At 33.2% G+C, this 22,364-nt stretch overlaps 1 protein-coding gene across 3 annotated transcripts in view; it reads left to right on the top strand.

The window, feature by feature from the left end:
- LOC118179414 (uncharacterized) overlaps positions 1–21,896 on the top strand; it is a 245,971-nt gene extending 224,075 nt beyond the window's left edge. For all 3 annotated transcript variants that reach the window (XM_085825583.1, XM_085825581.1, XM_085825585.1), the window contains one exon: positions 18,949–21,896. In XM_085825583.1, coding sequence (XP_085681709.1) covers positions 18,992–21,412 — 2,421 coding nt within the window. In that variant the 5' untranslated portion in view covers positions 18,949–18,991 and the 3' untranslated portion in view covers positions 21,413–21,896. The remainder of the gene's footprint in view (positions 1–18,948) is intronic.
- The last annotated feature ends 468 nt before the right edge of the window (positions 21,897–22,364 follow it).

Here is a 22,364-nt window from a genome sequence, read left to right on the forward strand (position 1 = left end):
ATATTCAGATACACACCTTTTGAACACGTCTGAAATTCATTATTCTGCTCAACATAATTTGTCTGCATAAAATATTAAATAATATTAAAAAATCAAAAGCTAAGTCGAAGTAGAAACAGTCATCTCTTCTAAACCATTTTAATTGAAGTAAACAGACGTTCGCCTTATCGTAAAGTAAACACCTATTTTTCAAACAGCGGATGAAACGGGAAAGAAGGAATTGGTGGGGGAAGGCAGCGAACGAAATAACACTTTTTCGAGCTGGGGATGAAATGAGAAAGGACGAAATGATACTAAGCCAATAAGACAAGATCTGGTATTTTACTTTATTATTTAATTAGTCATCATAAATTTAAAAATTATTTTAATTTTTATTTGTTTTTACATTTTTATTAAATTGTACTTATAAGTATTTTATATTTCAGTTGCTAATTATTATGTTACTTTAATTATTCATTATTTTAATCACTATTTTTTATTATTTTAATTATTAAGTTTTTTAATAAGTAATTTTTTTGTTATTTTAATTACTAATTAATTTTATTATTGTAATATTTATTTCCTTTCTTTCTTTATTTTTTATTTTATTTTTTCCTGTTTTCCTGACGGCCCTTCCGTAGGCCCTTCTGACTTTAGAAACTAAGCCCTGACAGCAATAGAAAAATTAATAATGAATCCAGTGCACCAAAAAATAATAGCGAAAATAAAGTGAGTTATTTCTACCCAAAAATGCGACGCAAAACTCCCTATCGCAGCACTACCCAGTTCCCGGGCGGTAGAATAGCTCACGTGATTCAATGAAATGCGACGTTTCAAGGCCCTTTTTAGGGCCGTAGACCGATAAAATAGGCTCAGGATACGGATATCGATCGATTTTACCGAAAGTAACGGGTAACGATACGATAGTAACGAGTACTGGTTCACCGAGTAACGAATACATACGGGTACACAATTTCTCGTTACTTCTACAGCACTAATGTCGATAATCAGCCAAAGTATTCCAAGGCCCCTATCCTCCTTGACAACCAATAAAACGAGCGACCCTCCCATCTGAAATAACAAAGGCAGTTGGCGATAATCGTCTGTTAAAGGACTTCCTGCTTATTTTCGTTAGGAAGAACCAAGCGCTGTTTTTTTCCTGCTCTTCTCTCTCTGCTGTGTGTGGGATGAACAGATTGTGGAAGTACGAACACAAACCAAGGTCACTAGCACGCACCGACCGTCAGGTGACGCATATACAGCCCGCTGCCGAATCTGGTTGCTGAATCATTGCAAAGCTGATCTTAAAAAAAAAAATAAATGAATAAATTTTTTTTTTTTTTTTTTTTTTTGCTTTGTTTTTATTTTCGTGGTTTCTTGTTTATTTTGACGCTTCTGGAGGAGGCATCTGGCCGTTTACTTTTACGTGGGATAATACTTTTATCACGTGTTTTGCTAATGATGTGCCTTTGTAATGTTGACCCAAAGACCGAAGCCGAACTGTTTCATCTACCCACTTGATACGAACAGTACATGAGAAATGAAAAAGTAGTTAATTGATTCTTTTGAAGATGGTTAACAGCTACTTCATACATTTCGCAAATGAATATTTAACACTTGTGTTGTACTGTGTGATATTTATATATATATCAGAATTAGGTAGTGAAGTGCTGTATCTCTCTCACTTTCTCTTTCTTTTAAGGCATGTATTACTGGCCTCCCAGTTAGCTGGCCTAATACCTGATACCGGGAACAACATAACGATTAACCAAAAATCACAGCTAATTCGAGGGCAGTTAAAAAAAACTCACATGAAGGATGTATAACTCATATTAAAATTAATGGAGAAATGCTGTTTACTTTTGTTTACCTATTCAGCGTATATTACTATATTTTCAAGCAATTTAATCTGAAGAATAATTTCATTTCTCTTTATAAATTAAATCAGTGTTCAAAACTAAAAGAATGCGTTGTAAATAGCGGGAGGACAAGTGTCATCAGAAATGAAGGACTATAGAATAATATTACCTAAGAACCGACGTTAAAGAACAGTATATACAAAAGCACGCGGGCAATATTGCTGACATCAAACTCGTGTGAAAAATTCGGTTAGAACTTTTCGTTCTATGGCTTGTGGTATTTTTAATTTTTTCCCTGGTTCCTTGTAAACAGACTTAGCACTTTTTTAAACATAGCTTGGTTAATCCGCCTTCCGGTAATCAGGAGCTGACTGTAGGTTAGCTTACATACAGTACGTATTTTGAATACTTTTAAAAAGTAATTTGATTGTATCCTAGTTGTCGATTTGTAACATAGTTACTGATGGCAAGTATTTCAGGGTACTTGCAATTTGTGCTTCAGTTCCTCTTTCTATTAATGGACCTTTATCTTTCCAATCTTTAATATTTTGTAGATAAATAATTATTACATATTATGATCGGGATTGATTACAACCATAAATCCGTGATTAGAGTATATTTCTTCTTCAAATTTTCGTTTCAAATTCAAAGAAAAATAGAGTGCATTGTATCCAATGTATTTCTTCAATGTACAAGTCAATGTACTTCTTCGTCTAGAATTTAAAGCAAGTTTAAATAACAGTATTGCTACTCATTATTTGGGAAGCTGTCAAGTTTATGCTTAAATTAATGGTTGTTATTTGTGATGGTAATTTTATTTCAAAACGAGAACTAAAACAAAAAGATTATTAAGCACTTGTAAGCAATGGCGGATTTATGAAGCGGATGGCCCACCTCACCTGAACTTTTAAGGGCCTTCACCTAAAGATGCAGAACATGTTTACTACTTTTTCACACTTTTGCACTACTTTTCTAGAGATTAGGGAGCCCTTTGAAACTCAGGCCCCCCCTCGCAAATTGCGACTTGAACGACCCCATAAACCCGCTTTTCCTTATATGTCAGACGCTGAACACTGGTAGTTCGGTCTGAGGTTCGAATCCCGCGAACGGGCTGGCTGCATGGGCGTTTTCGTGGTTTTCCCCATGTGTAACGTGTATACGAGCCAGTTTCCCTTAGAAAGTCCTCCACGAAAGGCATCCCTCCCTTTAGGCAGATAGCCCTCGTGTGCTTTGCCATAATTAAATACACCAACACCAACACCTTATATGTCAGAAATACAAATCTCTACGTTTTAAGCTGAGAAAAATACATCTGAGGTTTTCGTTCTCAAATTACTGTAAATCGGTGCTTTTAAATGTTATTGGCAAATGAAATGCTTTGTAATATTCCTTAAATAACGTGCTGGGAAGACATCAGATTTTCCTCCTTGTATGTTGTAGAAAATATAAATTTAAAAAAATCTGCAGGTTCAGATTTTAAATTACGTTCAAAGGGGCATTTTTTTAACGTTTTGTGTTTTACCTTTATTTATTAAATAACATGTTCTTTGCACTTAAATCATACAATTCAGTTCAATAACAATGTCGCAAAATAATTTTAAAATGAGCATATCTTTAGAATTTCCGATACACAGTTTCGCGCGCTGGAGATAAAAAGTTCCCCCCCCCCAGTAGAGTGTTGCCATTGCTCGCTTTGAAATACTTGAGTTTGTAAATAAAAAATTCATTAAAATTTTACAAAATATAAAAACGATAATAAAACAAATTCCAAATTTCAAATTTGGTCTTCCACATATCCATATACATAAGAGGATTACCTCATTCAAAATTCGATGGTTCTGTGTACGTTTGATTTTTTAACATAATGCGAGAAATATACATACATTTTATTCAGATTTTTCATTATTTAATTTCTTCAAATATAATGCAGGACTCTAACATTTGGTGGCAACAGTTTGAAAAGTAAAACGGACATTTATAGTGATTCAACGCGAAATTCCAAAACGAAAACAATAGTTCTTCAGGGGCAAAGCCCCTTTGGACTAAAAATAGGTCTCCATGTCTTTTAGAATAGTAGTATTTTACTTTTTATTAATAATACACTATTTAACATTCGTAGCTGCATTTTCTTTTCAAAGAACATATATAATAGCTTCATATAAAGACATTCGAAAGTGTCTGCGTGTTACTGTTGTTGCAAATGCCAAGCTTTTATTAACTTAAGGGATTAGTTATCCTTCTAGCTTCCCATTGATTTTGACGATTATAATTAAAATCATTGAGATGCATGTACCAGTATGCTTTCCATGAGTTGTGCAAGTGCAGGACAAGGAAGAAAGTAGCTGTTATATTAGAAAATTCTCAGAATCACTGAGGTTTTGTTTCACGAATGGAATAACTTTTTATGAAAATTTAACCCATATTCATCGAGTTAATATTTGTATTTAGTTTATATATATATATATAAAGTACATTATTAAGTTTATCTACCTAGTAATACGTACATGAATTATTAATTTTATTTTTATTATTAAAAATACTTCAATAAATGATAACAATATTTCTCTACTCAGTGAAATTTTCTTAGTATAAAAGTACTTAAAAATTAATAGTAAAAAGAAATTAGCCGAAAAACACAAAATTTAGACCGTTTAATAACATAGCAATATACTTTAGAATCGTATTATAAATAATTTAAGAGCCGAATCATGCATTCTAGAGTTAATTAAAGTCAAACTGGAAGTTTTTTCAACGGACCTTGCCGTGCAGTTCGAAAACCTCCCGGAAACGTTTGGTTTTTGATATTTCAATGTCAGCTGCTATAAAATTTGGATGATCACCATAGGGAGATTTCGCAAATTGGATAACTATTAATACTGCAGACTTTAGCAGCTCGACGTATGCTTACTTCAATAACTCAACTTTAATTTGTGTTTGTAACAAAGCACCTACTTGAAAAAACACGTTCTAGTAGAGATAGAAACATTTTATTAATGCACTCTTTTTTTTTTTCTTTCTTTCTTTTTTAAACAGTTTTTCAGTGCGTCAGAAATGCAAAAGTAAAAGCTTCGATTAAAAATTAAAATCTGGATTTGATGATTTATATTAAATGCGAAAGAAAAATGTAGTTTATTTAGCCAACAGAATAAATTCGTGTTCAGATGTTTATAAAATTTCTTTGTTGTGTGCAATTACAGTTAATTTAAATTTAAGTATTATTCTTGAAGATTTTTCTGCCTGCATCAAAGATCTTCAACTCTTTTTACAAACAGATCCATTTTTTTTTTTTTGCATTTTTTGATAAATCTTATTTTTCGTTCTTTGACCCAATATGACATCTTGTCTTTTCTGACAAATAGATCTCATTCCTGTCTTTTATTGTGTTCGGTAATGACCGTTAATGCATTTGACCCCTTTATCCTACAAGTGGCGACCTCTTTTTGGGTGACTGTGCGGTCATTTTATGTCTCGTCGTGTACGAAGAAAAGATTTTTCGATTGGATATCTCCTCTCCTAATTCCGAACCGAGCAGCGGTAAGAAAAGTAGTGTACTTTCTATCGTTCATAAATATTTAGAGAAATTTCATTGCTGGCAATTTTCTTCGGCATCAAACACTTGCTGAATAATAAATTTGAATGCAAGAATTTGATCATTTTCGGTATTCATATGAAAGTGTATACAACAGCTAAAGTGATATATGCTTGCTATTTAGTTCACGTTATCGAGAGAAAAAATGACTGGTAACATGAAGCGTTTAATATAACAAAGAATATGATAACTTGACTAAAAAAATTACCTTAATGTGAAAAACACATGAGAGACAATTCTCAATTTAAAGAAAACTTACCATTAGACAGAATCTGGCAAATTTTCGTGAATACTTTTAAAACGAATCGTTCAGTTGGTCCAGTTGATTAAAATTCAATTGATAACAATGTTTAAAAATAATTATTTCTCATTAAAATTAAAAGTACATTAGAACTTCGATTATCCGGAATGAATAGATTTAGGTTCCGGTAATTTTCTTTTTATGGTTAGAAAGACGGGGAGCTGTTTGAAGTAGACAAATTATTCTTAAATATTCCAGTACTTACTTTAAATAAATAAAAATCCATTTTCAAGTGTTTAGGTGTTTTATTTTATGTCAAGCATTTAAGAGCTTATAAGTTAGCACTTTATTTCGACTTATAATTTTCAGAAAAAGGAGAAGTAAAAGAAACACCTGTAATAGTTTTTTTTTTTTTTTTTTTTTTTTCATGAGTATCAAGACATAACTGTTGTGTTTCATTTTTTTAAACAACTGCTAATTGTTGATTTGTCTTGTATTGAAAAGGAAATTTTAAGTGCCACATTTAGATATAATATACTCACAAAATACATTCCCCCTTTTAGCTGAAAGCTTAAACTAGACTGCAAGTCGGCCTTTTTTTTAACATTCGTTGATCGTAGTTATATATTTTTAATTACAGAAGTGTTTTTAATGACGAAAATATTCATGCTTTCGAAATTAAATTTTAAAGAAATTAATTTTAACGAAATTAAATTAAATAGAACAAAGTCTATAACTTTTAATACGGTCTCGACCGGGATATCTAGTTTCAAAATTTGCAATTTTTGATGCCATCTTGAAGCAGTGCTTGTATTTGCATTAATTTTTATTGTCTATTCGGTAATTTTGAGTGGTTTTATGGCGCTTGATATTAATGTTTAATTAGATCTATTTAACAGTGCATAGAGATAAGGTATAATGAAAGAATATTATCCATTTTTAACCATTTTCTAGCAATTTTCATATATGCTTTCGTTATGAAGAATAAATCCGATGCAATAAGTGAGACATTTCAAAAATATATCTCCTACGTTTAACTGCATTTCTATAAATTTTCATACTTCGCACTAGTGGCATAGTTAGAAGGAAAGAGAGCGGTCAGCTCCGGAAAGAATATTTCTGAGGGCGAATTTTCACGTAGGTATAATTTTATAAGTGTTTGCCATATATCAGCGAAACAGAAAAAAGAAACTTTGCCTGACAAAATGGAATTGCGGAGGGAAATTGTTTTCTCCTCGACAGAGCAATCAAAGTAACCACAATGAGATTTCAGCAGTTTCACGCTCTTGCTATGTCTTCTTTAGGAACATTCTTTAGGAACTATGCCACAGAAACATTTCTGAGTGAAAAAAATCAATTATATTATGATAACAGTGACATTAGTAAGGAAGAATCCGTCCTTGCGAAAAACAAAATTCAGAGTGTTATTTCTACGTATTATTGCCAATGGAGACTAAGCAGAAACGCGGAAATTATTCCTATAGTCCCATTCTCAGTCTTCAAAAAGCAGTTCAGTAAACTTATATACTACTGCGACTTTTTCTCAAAATTGTTGTAACTAGACAGAAGTTTTTCTAAATAACATTCAATTAAAAATATCCAAGACCTGAAAAGGAATACCTTGCCTTTTAGAAATCTTATTATACCATCATCTGTTGAAAAGCAGTTGCAATGATTAGACGATCACCGACAATTTTGCTAACAGAAAACAAGCAAATCTGCTTATTAGAATGGTGCAATTAAAGTCTGAATTAAAAAGTAAACAAAAAGTTCTACTTTTTTTCCTGTTTGTCATTTCAGGTAATTAAATTACTACATTAAACGTTTTGCACATTTTCTGGTATGTACTAAGAGCGGGGGAGGGCAAAAGCAGACACTGACTTATACCAGAGAAAATGCATTGCTTATATACTACTGGTTTATCTCCTTAGTATTTAGCAATTGGAGCTGTCTTAGCTTTGTACCTGACAATTCTTTCCGCTTGCAAGCTTGTATAATGCAAAAATTATTGATTGTGTTAAATATATTGATTCTTGCTTGATCCTTATCAACAAGACTGCACTTTCTCAGCGTTCTGATTTTTAAACTCACTTGTATTCATTGCTTTAAAATGTGACTGAGCTCGCAATCAATCCATCGTAGGAAAAAGTGAGAATTACTTTTCTTTAATCTTTATTCAAAAAAACAACAATATATTGCGTTCACAGGCCTTGGAAGATCTGGTTTGCCGTTTGACGAAGAAAAGTCAACCCATTGTTACCGATTATAAACATCGAACGATGTTCCACGAGTGTCCCAATTATAACCTTCCGATATACTGATTTAAAAGAAAAATACAAGAAACCAAGTCCTAAATTGAGAGAAAAAAATGAGGTAACTTAGAGTGAGTATGGGGTGGAGTTAGAAACCAAGGTTATGTTGCGATAGCAGGACTGGTTTGAACGCTGAAGGTGATTGTTTTGTTTTGAAACAAAGACTTTGATAGACAGTTTCGTTTCATTGATCAATGATATTCAAGATTTTTCTTAGTTCTGCTTTTAATTTGGTACTTAACGTCAATTGAAAGATACTTTTGCAAATGGAGGTGGTTTTGGGCCGTGATAGTAATGATGGCAAAGCACGAATTTAAATCAGAAGTTACGTTAACGGTAGCTAGTAGCCGGTTTTGCCGTATGAAATTATGTCGAGGTAAGAAATACAAATAGGGAACGCATGACTGAAACGTAATTGCGATGCGTGATCGAGGATATTTCTTTCGCCATGATCAGTGTTGGATAATATAATATTAAGTTTTTTATTTAGAATTTTCTTTAAGATGTTTCGATTTGTGAAAAGGTTATTAAAAGTAGTATTTGTTCGAGAAACGTTAAAGCTCACGACTTCATTGAAATCTCCGTTCTTGGGCGGGTAAAATAATTTTTATAAATAATCTGCTGTCAATTAAAAAAGCAAACCGAAAAAAAAAGTGTTGTTTTTGTTGTTCACTGTAATATTCATTATCTGTTTGTTTTGAAAGTTAGTAATGTCAAGCTATCATAAATTATATATCTAAAAATTGTATCATCATTCGTGGAAAATTCGAAATTCGTAGACCTTTCAAATAGCAACTCATTGCATGTACCTATAAACCAGTGCTTTCTTAAGCTCACTGTGGATGGTTATAGCATTCTTTATAATGCTTTCTTTCCAAAGGTAGATAGATCACTATATAGGTGAATTTTGATGGACTTATATAATTGTGAGTTTTGTTCTAGAAATTCAGTGTAAATGTATTTAGAAAATTATTATTATTAATACCGCAGTTGTTATTATTAACCCTTTGTTGGGGAAACGGAATATTTTCTTATAATTTGATATGTATGTGGGCTGCGCAAATACAATCATAAGTCATGTAGTGATTATATCATTCTCTAATCAAACGCTTTTTATACATATGGATGGAGGAAGATATGATCTTTGTATACGTTTGTGCAAATTATCTTTGCATTTCTTAATTGTCAGTCAGTTAGGTGCTTTGTATTAGGCCTGATTATCACTTAGGTACACATGACCTTGGCCTGGGGCTCCAAAAATCATATGACAAATCCTCATCCTGCTTTTCCCTCAAAAAAAAAAAAAAAAAAAGCTTTGGGATCCTTGTAAAGTTTGTCATACCTAGAAAAAAAAAGCCCCATACTGTCTTAATCAAGCTCTGGTTTATGTACCTGTATAAATACTGCTTCTAAAGGATCTAGTATCATATTAAACCTATCATGTATGGACTGTATTCCTATACTTTTATTAAATTACACTTGTCAGCGATGCAAAATAATTGATACAAATTAAGCGAGCCATTCTACATGGCTGTCACAAACACAATTCTATCAATCAATTATCTTGTTGCCACACATAAAGTTCAAAACTAAAGAAAGAAAAGCAGAAGGAATTTACGCTGTTTGCAACAATAAAATGAAGCAAACGATACTCACATAAACACCCTGGCCCTCGTTGAAATCCCAGGGGATTTCAACAGTTGGAGCATTTTGAAACTTCTTAGTCTGTAATAAAGATAAACATAAGAAAAATAATACAAAATATTATATGCGAAGCAGTTCATAGTTTTTTAGTTTGAATAGGAAGAGGACACAATTTCACGACTGGTCGTTTTATGACACCATGACCAGTTTTAATACTAGCAACTCTGACTCTTTGATCTGAGCCCGGATGAACAGCAATTATTCTCCCTAACCTCCATTTAAGAGGCGGAAGGTTGTCTTCTTTGATGAGGACTAAGTCATTGACTTTTAAATTGTTTTGACTTTTTTGCCATTTAGGTCTTTGTTGAAGCTGAGATAGGTATTCCCGACTCCATCTTTTCCAGAAGTGCTGAAAAATAAACTGTCTCACATGCCATTTGTCAATGTGATTGAAGGAACTATAATTTAGGTCTGGTTCAGGTATGGCAGTTAAAGACGTTCCTATTAGGAAATGACCAGGTGTTAATGCAGTTAAATCATTTGGATCAGCCGATGTTGGACACAATGGCCTAGAGTTGAGACAAGCCTCAACCTGCGCTATCAAGGTCTGAAATTCCGGATAGGTCAGCACAGTATCACCAACAGTCCTTTTTAGATGTAATTTCATTGACTTTACTGCCGATTCTCATAGTCCACCAAAATGGGGAGATGATGGCGGGTTGAATATCCATTTTATTTCCTCTAAAGACAAAAATTTGTGAATTTCTTGATTTTGCTTACATTGCAAAAAACATTTTCTGATTTCTTTGTCTGCACCTTTAAAGTTAGTACCGCAGTCACTATAAATCTCAAATGGTTTTCCTCTTCTTGCAATAAATCGTTTCAATGCACTTAAAAATGCCTTTGTTGACAAATCTTCTACCACTTCAAGATGTACTGCCTTGATTATAAAACACACAAATAAGCATACGTAATATTTAAATGATTTTTGTCCACGTCCTGCACGATGTTTAATCATGAACGGTCCAGAAAAATCTATTCCAGTTCGATGAAATGGTCGTGATTGTGTTACTCTAGATTCCGGTAGATCAGCCATTATTTGACTTGCAGTTTTAGCTCTAAGTTTACAACACGTAATACAAGATTTTACTACTTTTCGGATAGCAGATCTAGCAGCTATGATCCAAAATTGCTGTCTAATTAAAGATAGAAGAAGTTCCGGTGCTGCATGCAGATATTTGACATGAAAGTGTCCAATTATGATTTCTGTCAGATTGTGTTTTGAAGGTAATAAGATTGGATGTTTTTCATTTTCTGATAGTTGCGCATTTTTCAGTCTTCCTCCTACACGTAACACTTTGTTGTCATCTAAAATTGGACACAAGCTAAGGAGGTTGCTGTTTGTAGGTAAGTCCTTTCCCAACTCCAAACATTGAATTTCTTTAAAAAAGTGAAATCGCTGTATTATTCGGACAATACAGAAAGTTGCAGCTCGAATTTCATTACTAGATAAAAAAGACGTATTTCTTTCTAGATATGCTACTTTAGAATTCGATATGAATCTTAATATCCAAGCAAATATGCGTTGTAACTTTGGAAATGAAGATATATTTAATATAATAGCAAGTTCCTGTACAGGTTCAGAAACTACAAATGAGACTGTTTTACGTGCATCTGGTAATGCCTCTTCATCTATAAGAATATTTTTAGATAAGGCAATCTCACTGCACTTTAACCAAGAAGGATCATTCCACCACAATTGATGAGATAATAGTTCTGCAGGAAATAATCCACGTGAAGCACAATCAGCTGGATTTTCCTTTCCATCAACATGACTCCAGTTCTCAGGTGATAAGATGGATTGTATTTCAGAAACTCTATTGGATACGAATACTTGCCATTTTTTAGGATCTGACCTTAGCCATGACAACACGATTTGTGAATCACTCCAAGCTTGCACTAAATCAAAATTTATAACTAATGCAGCTTTTACAGACTGAATTAAGCGTGCCAATAACACTGCTGCACATAATTCCAGTCTTGGAATCGTAATAGATTTTAATGGTGCTACACGAGTTTTAGCTGTTACGAGTTTAATATTAATGTCAGAGTTATTGCAAGTTTTGATATAAATAACTGCTGCATAACCTCTTTCAGACGCATCACAAAATCCGTGAAGTTCACATCGAAAATAATCAGGTAGCAGAATTTTCCTAGGTATATTTATAGAATTCAAAAGTTTAACTTCTCTACATAGATTTCTCCAATTTCGATCAATCTCTTCTGTTACAGGATCATCCCATGATAACTGTAATTTCCACAATTGCTGAAGGATCATTTTAGCGAGAATTACAAACGGAGCTATCCACCCCAATGGATCGAATAGTTTTGCTATGAATGACAAAATAATTCTTTTAGTCGGAACACTTTGATACTCTATTACACCGACATTACATTTGAATTCATCATTGTCCGGATGCCATTCCAATCCCAGAACTTTCAATGGTTTGTCTTCTATTACACGATGAATATTGTCACTATCTGTGTTTGTTAAGCCAGAGGTTTTTAACAATGACGGTTCACTTGTCGACCATTTGTGAAGCTCAAAGCCACCACTTTTTAGCAGATGTTGCAATTCGTCTATCAATGCAATATCTTCCGAACTATCTTTTACACCAGTTAACATATCATCAACATAAAAATCTCTTAAAACTATATTCTTTGCCTTTGGAAAGTTCAATCCTTCATCAATCGCTAACTGACTCAACAATTTGGTTGCAAGATATGGAGCAGCTGCAGTTCCATATGTAACTGTTTTCAAACGACAAACTTGTATTTGCTTATACGGGCTATCTCTCCATAATATTCTCTGAAAATCTCTATCTTTTTCATGAACCTTTATCTGTCTGTACATCATTTTAATATCAGCGGTTATTGCAATGTTATGAAGTCTAAATCTTAGTAAAATACAAATTAAGTCATCTTGTATTTTTGGGCCTATCATTAGTGTATCATTTAAAGAAACACCTGTGGTTGTTTTAGCGCTCGCATCGAAAACAACTCTCAATTTTGTTGTTAAGCTAGAGTCCTTCAACACAAAGTGATGTGGGATATAATAGTGTTTATTCTCTAATTCATAATCTGTGTCTGGCACTAATTCTACGTGTTCTAGTGAAAAGTACTCTTTCATAAACTGAATATACTGGTTGTAAATTTCTTTCATAGATAACAGCCTCTTCTCCAAGTATTGAAATCTTCTGTACGCCACTTCACGGGAGTCACCTAGAATATCTCTATTATGTTTGAATGGTAATGCAACTGAATAACGACCTGATGTGTCTCTAAAATGCGAGTTTTTAAAATGTTCTTCACAAAGTTTTTCTTCATTTGTTAAAGGTTGTACATTTGGAAACTTTTCTAACTCCCAGAAAGAATTTACTAACTCATCTGTGTTTGTATTCAAATGATTTACATATACTGGCTCAAAATTTGTAGATTCAAAATTTGTAGTACCCGAAATTATCCATCCCAACCTCGAATTTAGAGCAAATGGTAGATCAGGACCACGTTTGACAATTTCTCCCGTCATTAAATGCAGAAATACATTTACTCCAAATAAAATGTCAACTGGTTGTGACTTGTAAAATAATGGATCAGCTAATTGTAAATCACTGAAGTTATCGAAGATGATTGATGGCAAAGATACATAGGGAATGTTATCTGTCACCTTGTCCAGTACAAACGCTGATGTTGATACACGAATATCACTTTTAAAATGAGAAGTGAATACTAAATCGACTTCCCCATTACTTATAGTATTAAATTCTCCTAAACATGATACAGAAATGGAATTATCTTTCACTCGTAATCCTAATTTCTTCACACAATCCCTTGAAATAAATGATCTCTGAGATCCAGTGTCACATAAACATCTACACTTCACAAATTGTTGCTTAGAATTTTGAACTTTTATTAAAGCAGTACACAATAAAATGTGACTGGTTTGATTACCTTTTGCATTCGAATCATAATGAGAGGCACAAACTGTGGCTGAAACGTCCTTAGGACTCGTTAATTCATCTCTTTTAATGATAGATTGCGTAGGCGGAGATATACTGTTTAACTGAGTTTTATTCTTTGAATTATTTACAATGTGCAAAATACTGTGATGCTTCTTAAAGCAATATTGACATGTATTTAAACTCTTGCATTTTTTGAGCAAGTGCATATTAGATAAACAATTAAAACAGTAACGATTAGATTTTACAAAATCTATCCTTTGCTGAACCGATAAATTTAGAAATTTCGAACATTTGGCTAAACTATGATCTTGTTTACAATAACCACAACCCAAAGTAGCAACCAGAACATTATTCTTATTTTGAAACACAGATTTAGGTACCTTATTACTTGTTGATTTGCTATTTTGAAGTGTTCTTGCATAGTTTTTTAGGAATTCAATTAAAGTCGTAAGTTTTGGAATTTCATTAGATTTTAACTGACGTTCCCACCATAATTTTGTAGCAGGGTCTAATTTTTGCACAATTAAATAAGTCATTAAAGTGTCACCAAAATTATCAATGGTTTGATTCAATACTTCTAAAGAACGAATTACTTCATTAATATTGTCAACTAAATTTAAAATAGCAAATGCTGATTCATTTTGAATAGTTGGTAAACTTAAAAAACGTTTAATATATGCAAAAATTTGTTCTCTCTTATTTGAATATCTTTCGTCTAACAGATTCCATGCTATTTCAAAATTACAATCCGAAATTTGAATGGTTTGAATAATGCGATATGCTTCACCTTTCAACGAAGCCTTCAAATACTGCAATTTTTGAGCATTAGATAAATTTGTATTATTTCTTACACAAGCACTGAAAAGATCTTTAAAAGCTATCCATTCTGTAATATTACCACCAAAAGTCGGTAATGTTAACTTGGGTAATTTAATATTGTCAAGAACCTGTTCTGAAATTACACTATTAGAATTATTTTTATTATTTTGATTTTTTAATATTTTTTCACCTTTAAATTTCCACAAATAAATTTTATCTGTGTACTCCTGAACATTATCTATTTCGTTTTCTAATTCTTTAGTATCTGTAATTAAACTTTCGATTTCAGAATCAAGCTTCCTTAACTCAGTTTCTTTTTGTTTCAATAATTCGACACATTCCTCTAGTTCTATTAAATTAATTTCATCTGCAGTTAAAATAGTTTCAATTTTCTTTACATAATTAGTAACACTCCTGCGTAAGACCGCTCTTTTTGTTTTAAAAGTTATAAGTTCACTCATAATTGATCAATTCAAAAACAGAAATTGTTCTTAAATCACTTAACACTATTATTAAAATGAAATCGAATTCTATGTTGTATTACAACATTGTTCTTAAAATTTAACAACAAATTAAACGAATTTTTGTTCAAAATCCACTTACCTCACAAAGTGGATAATTTTCACAAACCATCTGCATATTTGCGTTGTTAGAATACACTTAGAACAGTCACTATCTTCACTAGCTCTCCGGCTAGACTTTTGACCAACAATATGTTTTCTATTAAACTTAATATGTTTCACAAACTGTAATCAATCAACAAATGGACTGTATTCCTATACTTTTATTAAATTACACTTGTCAGCGATGCAAAATAATTGATACAAATTAAGCGAGCCATTCTACATGGCATTCACAAACACAATTCTATCAATCAATTATCTTGTTGCCACACATAAAGTTCAAAACTAAAGAAAGAAAAACAAAAGGAATTTACGCTGTTTGCAACAATAAAATGAAGCAAACGATACTCACATAAACAATGTATATATATAAAAAGTTGCAAACTTGTAACCTATTATAATAAACCGTCGCTCATATATGGAGTAAATTCTGATCTACTTTCTTTTGCAAATACCGTGAATTTCACATCATATTTTGAAACATCTTCCATTGTTATAAATGAAGCTCATCGACTGTATGTGAAGAGTGATTGTAATTGTATTGCAGAGACCTCCTGCAAAATGTAGCGCAGCAAAGAAACATTTAATTTATGAAGGCAAGTGAAATTATTGGCACTATTTCTCATATTAATTATTTTCCATGCATGCCCTCTTACTACTTACTTGGTTTCACTAAATTTAAAAAAAGCAAAAGTGTAAGGAAAAGAATTGCAGTTAATCCTTCACACATTTTTTTTTAAAGATTTGTTGCCCAAATATATTTTTGTATAATCAGGAAGTGTTTGGGACCAGGTTACTTTTTTATGCTAAACATACGAATGCGAAACATTCAACGGTAGGATAAGAAAATTGCAACAACCCACACATGATTGTTTTGTTTTTGATCTCTCTTTTAATCTTTCTTTAAAAGAAGATGACTTATCGTCCATTGAGAATCTCTGGCAATTACCCTGAAGAGAGCTGCAATCGCCATTTTTCCAAAAATGACTCAGTTAGTTCCTGCTTCTGCAAATGAAAGTCGCTCGCCCTATTTTGATCTCTTTCTGATACCATTAGAAAGGAAACAAGAGATGAAATCTTTCTCATATTGTTCTTGGGGAAGCATTTCCGCAAAACAGAGATGCATTTTAGAAGAAGGGAAAATCGCTTAACATTGACTTTATGCAGGAAAACCTTTGTAATTAATTTTTAAGTATACAAAATTTGTTTATAGTGTTTTTAGAAGTAAGTGACTACCGCATTACTCGCAGTTAAAATGTTTAAAGTAATCGTGTTGTCATTTCCAGAATAATGTTATGTATTACGCCTTTGATTTCAATGAAATAAAAGAGGAAATTTTTAATTCCTAATGTTTATAAGTTAATGATTATGTAAGACTTTTTAATGCGTTTTGAGGCACGAAAAATGTAAGGTTATCTATTGGATGTTATAGTTTTAAAGGCTATTTGAAATAATTAGATATATAGTCTTTAAGATTTTCATATTAGAAGATAATTACAGATATTTCAATAGCAGCAGCAAGAAGAAATTATTAATATTCAAATGAGTGAAAGTATGCAAATATCAATCTGTTTAGTCAGTGTTCAAGATCGTCTCCAGGAGTCTCTGCTTTTGGCAACTGTTTTCCAGTTTAGAATGTTTAGGTCATTTTCAACACAATCGATCCATCTCACCGGGTTCTACCACGAGTCTGGTTCCCATGGGTTTGCCAGAAAGATTTTCTTAAACACCAATCTTCATGCATTCTGGTCAGATGATCACCCATTTAAGTCTCTGTAGTTTAAAGAATTTTACAACATCAAGTTGTCTATAGATGTTTCGTAGCTGTAAGTAAGGACTCGTAAAGAGCTAATTTAGTTCTTAACTTGAGAAAGCTGGGTTTTAAATAGCTTTTCAGGGCATGAAAACATCTATTTGCAGAACCTCTACTAATTTGTAAATGACTAAGTGGTAAGTCGCATTTTAAGCAAAATATATATTTAGTTTTATTTTCATTAACAGACAGGTAAATCTTTTTGCATCTTTTTCCAGTGTCATGAATTCTTGTTTAAGAGCAGGAGCAGTACTGGCAACAATGCAAATATCATCTGCATAAGCCAGTAATTGAATAGTATTTAAGAAATATTTTCTCTTGTATTAATACTAGGTCTCTAATAACATTTTCAAGTGCAATATTAAACAGAATGCGTGCTAATGCACCTACCTGTCTCACTCCATTCTTGAACTCAAGACGTTCTATAAGGTCACCTTGTAAACGAATTGATGCCCAGTGTGACATGCTAATTTGCTGAATTCAATCGGTAACATCGGAAACCTAGGCTTATCACTTGGTTCAATCGGAAACCTAGGCTTATCACTTGCTGATAATTGTTTTATTATCAGAAATAATTAATGTAATATAGTAATAAGCAATAAACGAATATGAACAGTTTTTCAGAATGTTCTAATAACTGAATGAATTACTGGTTACTTTAAAGTAAAAAATTTCTAAGGTCTTCAATAGGAAAAAATTAAGAAGCATAGCTGTAATTTATGCTGCATGTAGAGCACGCTAATTTCTGCCCATGGCCTGAAATATTATTATTTATGACATTTCTACTATTAAATAATGAAGAATCTTTGTGTAGTTCAGTATGCTACTCGCATAGTGAAAAAACGGCGGTGCCTAGAGCCACCAGTTGTTAAACACGCATAATCTTTCAACCAAACACGTGCACCTATTGTATGCGAATTTAATAAGTTGTTGACTAACAAATTAGGCGATATAAAAGCAATCTGTTGACATTCGGCAAAGTATAGTATTTAAGAAATATTTTCTCTTGTATTAATACTAGGTCTCTAATAACATTTTCAAGTGCAATATTAAACAGAATGCGTGCTAAGGCACCTACCTGTCTCACTCCATTCTTGAACTCAAGACGTTCTATAAGGTCACCTTGTAAACGAATTGATGCCCAGTGTGACATGCTAATTTGCTGAATTCAATCGGTAACATCGGAAACCTAGGCTTATCACTTGGTTCAATCGGAAACCTAGGCTTATCACTTGCTGATAATTGTTTTATTATCAGAAATAATTAATCAGAAATTTAATCAAATATTTCAAATTTAATCAGAAAACTCAGATATTTAAAAGAAATATGTTACCTTTGCCCGAAATAAAATATTTCTATCCTCCATGCGGCAGTTTTTTTGGTGGTATTCTAAGCATAAGATATTTAATTTTTGAGTTAATTCTGTATATTAATGAATAACAAACTAAGCGATTTAAAAGCAATAAGTGCAGATATTCAGTTAATTTAATTATTTTCTCTATTATTATCAATTAGTTGGAGGATCTATGAAAATTCACAAACTGGGCTCATCAAAAGCATTATATAGTTTTCCTTTTTATAATAAACATTTTAGGCGGCTGACCTCGCAAGTGGCTAATTATTTAAAAAAGGAGAAGCATGTTATTTTCATAAGCATGCAATAAGTTGAATATGACCTCAACAGTTACAACAGACAGTTAGTGTCATTTTATTATTTTGTCATAACACCGTGTGGCACAATGTCATATATGCAAGAAAGCCATAATGTTTTCCAGACAGCGAGTACTTCATAGACAGTATATTATATTCCATAGCAAACCAGTGACGATAACCAGTACAGTCAAATGCTGTTAATAGTTTTCATTTAAACGTAGTCTGTAACTATAAATTTGTCTACAAGCATTGCGTATTACAAGTATTTTGATGAAAATATTTCAAGTGAATATATAAATAATGTTATGTATCCTCTTTCTTATTCTAATTTTAGTACAGTTGTTTACTGTAAGTAATACAAATTAATTAATTTTTTTCTTTTTTTTTCTTTCAGATATGATACTTGGCCATTTTAAGAATCAACAATATGCTTTCTTATGATCTCCAGCCACAACTGTGGCCGTCCAAGGTTTGAAAAGATACGTCTCCTTCAGAAAGCAATCACGAGTCCAATATCGCTGTGGGAGTCTGCATCGGGGGAACCCATGTCTTCCTCCGACGCCAGTACTTACCTCTCAGCCGTGAAATGGGGCGACGAGGGCCACTACCTAAAAGAATTTACCAGCAAATTCAAGCTTCCGCAAGTGGCCAAAATTATCAAAGGACAGTATCAGAGTCTGGGAGTTCCCACCTTGCCCTCACCTAATCTCAACCAGGTAGTGTTCCTTGCATCTGCTGGAGCAAAACTGAAAGTCATCGCGCAGTGCGTGAAATTCAAGGACTTTGGTCGCCGAATGGTTACCGTCGGTTCCAAACTTGCAGTTCCAGAGAATTACGATGGATGGTTTGAAATTCTTTCAGAGGACGGTCGAGCCGTTCGTTGCATCGAAAGTGTTGCTGAACTGGCTCGGAGGAACCCAAAATCATGTTTAGTACGAGATAGTATTAAAGTTCACTTACCAAGACCAGATGATACTGATTCTGTTTGGGATAAAACTCGAACCATTTCTCCAGGAGAAGTTCTCACTGTCGGGGAAATCGTGAGTGGAAATTCACGTGGTAACCGGAGTAGTGGAAAATATCTTGGATGTGTTACTTCTTTTGGAGATACTGTTTATTTGCCGTTGGAATTAAGGGGGAGGTTCAGCACAATCGCCGGAGAGGATAATATATCAGGAGTTCATACGGTGAAGACACTGATGTCGAAAAGATTTCCTTTGATGGTACGTTTAGTACATGGAAAACCACCTGTAGGCGTAAAACAAGGTTCTCAGTTTGTTAATGAAATGCGATTATACGCTTTGATAGAAGAGGAATGTCTAGTGGCTATGCCACTTTCGAAAGATGTAGGAGTAGTATCTTTGCCACCGAACGCTGCGTTAAAGGTTCTGGCTCCAAAAAATGCAGAAGGATTGGTTAAAATGCCTGAGCATTCCGCTCTGGCTAATAAGTGCCACAGTTTAATGGTTGAAGCATCTGGATGTATACAGATATGTGATGTCAGTTGTGTTAGAGAAATCAAGAACTTACCATCCTCTTCTCAAAATATTTATACTCAACGGAAATCCATGGATACATACCGCACTATTCCTCTAATCAGACGTAGTACGTCTGATCCTCGAGGTACTAATATTCCTAATAGAGTGCACTTAGAAAGGGGTTTATCCACACCAAATGATACTTCACTGCCTCTGAATGATAGGACTGATGAATTTTCTGATTCTGATGACTTGCGATACGATGAGATAGACCAGATCTATGATTACGTGAGAGGATTTGCTCCTTTACCTGTGAATATCAAGAACGAATTTTCTGTGAGCGAAGACCACAAGTCTCAACTTTTACCCCAAATTAATGTCGAAAATGTAAATGGAAAATCAAATGAACGCAAGCCACCCGAACCTCCTCCCATAGAAACTATACCAGCTAGAAAGTCCAGTACAGGTACGGTTAAACACAACCAAACCCCCCATAAGATAACAGTAAGCATTGTGAATCGAACCCCTTCCTTCAAGACCAAAGAAATATTCATTCCGCATCGCAGCCAGAAAAATAGGAAAGCAGCGGATGATCATATATATGAGAAAATAGACAAACGAAAAAATGGTCTAAAACTGGCGAAGGTTTTCGATACTCCTGGCCGTACTCCTTTACGGTCAAACAGCGCGAGTAAAATATGTTTCCAGAATGGTGCTGTTAACGCCAATTGTGATAATAACAACAACAATAAAGTTTCTTATAAACGTCAAACTCAGTATCAGCTGCATGTTAACCATTCCCAAAATCATTTGAATGGAAAATCCAGATTCCTGAAAAACAACAAAAATTATGCTCACAAGGATTTATCTGGTATCAATCGAAATAACAATAAAACGCAGAAAACTTCTTGGGTTAATAGTGGTGTAAAAACTATTGCCACTTCTCCTTTATTCCATATCCGTTATAAATCATTAACAGATTTGCTTATGGATTCCAAGAAATCTAGCCCAGATTCTAGCAACACTTCATCTGGTAAAAAAGTTGATGATGGCTCAGCTGGATCTTCTTCAACAATGTCTTCTAAAGAAGATATCGATGGCCAGGATGATCAGTCTGAAGTTGTCGAAGACTCGCAGAAAAACATAAAAAATGGACGTCGGTTGTCAAGGCCCAAGTCCTTATCGAATTTGATTGGAGATGTAACGCCAAAGAGAAGACTGGACAATCATAACTATTATAATCTTGTGCAGAATGATCTCATCAAACCTCCGGAGCTGAACTGTCCAAAATTTTATTCCATGCCGGATTCTACCCGGTATACTAAGAATCATTATAGTAGCACGCATCATTCAAAGAAACTGGGAACTTTATATTTATGAAAGAATACTGTAGGTTTTAATATTTTTCCTTTCAATTTCGATGAACTTCAGAAGTTCAAAAGCTTGAAAGGAGAAATTTTCTATTTTATGTAAAAAAGCGGACACTCTTTAACGCTTTTTAAAGTTAGCCAAGCTATGCTACAAATTGTGATGTCAAAAGGTGATAAACTGCTAAAGCAGATCTATGAAAATAAAATTACGTTTCATAAAGAACACTTGCTTTAGGACACTAGAAATGTTTGTTTTTATTTTTATTTTTTTATTGCCATTGAATTCTGTGTTCTTTTGCTGTTCTTTGGCGTCAATAGCACGTTTTGATGGATATTAGTTAAATAGGACAATCGAGTCACATTATTTCATTCGCTGTGATATTTTTCACACCTTGTCCTGAATGTCACTTATGTAGTAAATCTGATGTAGTGCAGACTGTTATGGTGAGTAATGGCTGTTCTAATTTTATAATAAAATGCGTAATATATATGTATATTGTTTGCTGTCTTAATTTAAATTTATATTTTAAACTTTCCACTAGCTTCATTGAAATAAGTGGAATATTTAATAAAAATGGGCAAGATACTTAAAAAACACGTACATAATTAATTAGATTTGTTAGACTTGTACATGCTAACTTAATGCGTTTGTTAGACTCGTTGACTTTTCTTGGAATGAAATAACTTCGCTCGCTCTAGTTGCGCTTATTTGAAGATGTGTTCAAAGTCATTTCCTGGTATTGGCCTTCAAATTCACATTTAAAACCATTGCTACTACTATTTCAATATCAAAATGTGCGTTTCTTGCATTTTAGTTGCAGAGTCAAGTTGTTACCTGAAACTAAGGTGATCTGTATTGTCCTAGACACTTATGCCATTTTCATACCAGTAAACTTCCATCGGATTAGAAACATGTGATTTTATACTAGTTAGATGTAATTCCATTGATTTTCTGGTAATAA

The sequence above is a fragment of the Stegodyphus dumicola genome, chromosome 1 (assembly GCF_044657685.1).
Source record: "Stegodyphus dumicola isolate Sdum_Otavi_A_Nest chromosome 1, ASM4465768v1".
NCBI lineage: Eukaryota > Metazoa > Arthropoda > Arachnida > Araneae > Eresidae > Stegodyphus > Stegodyphus dumicola.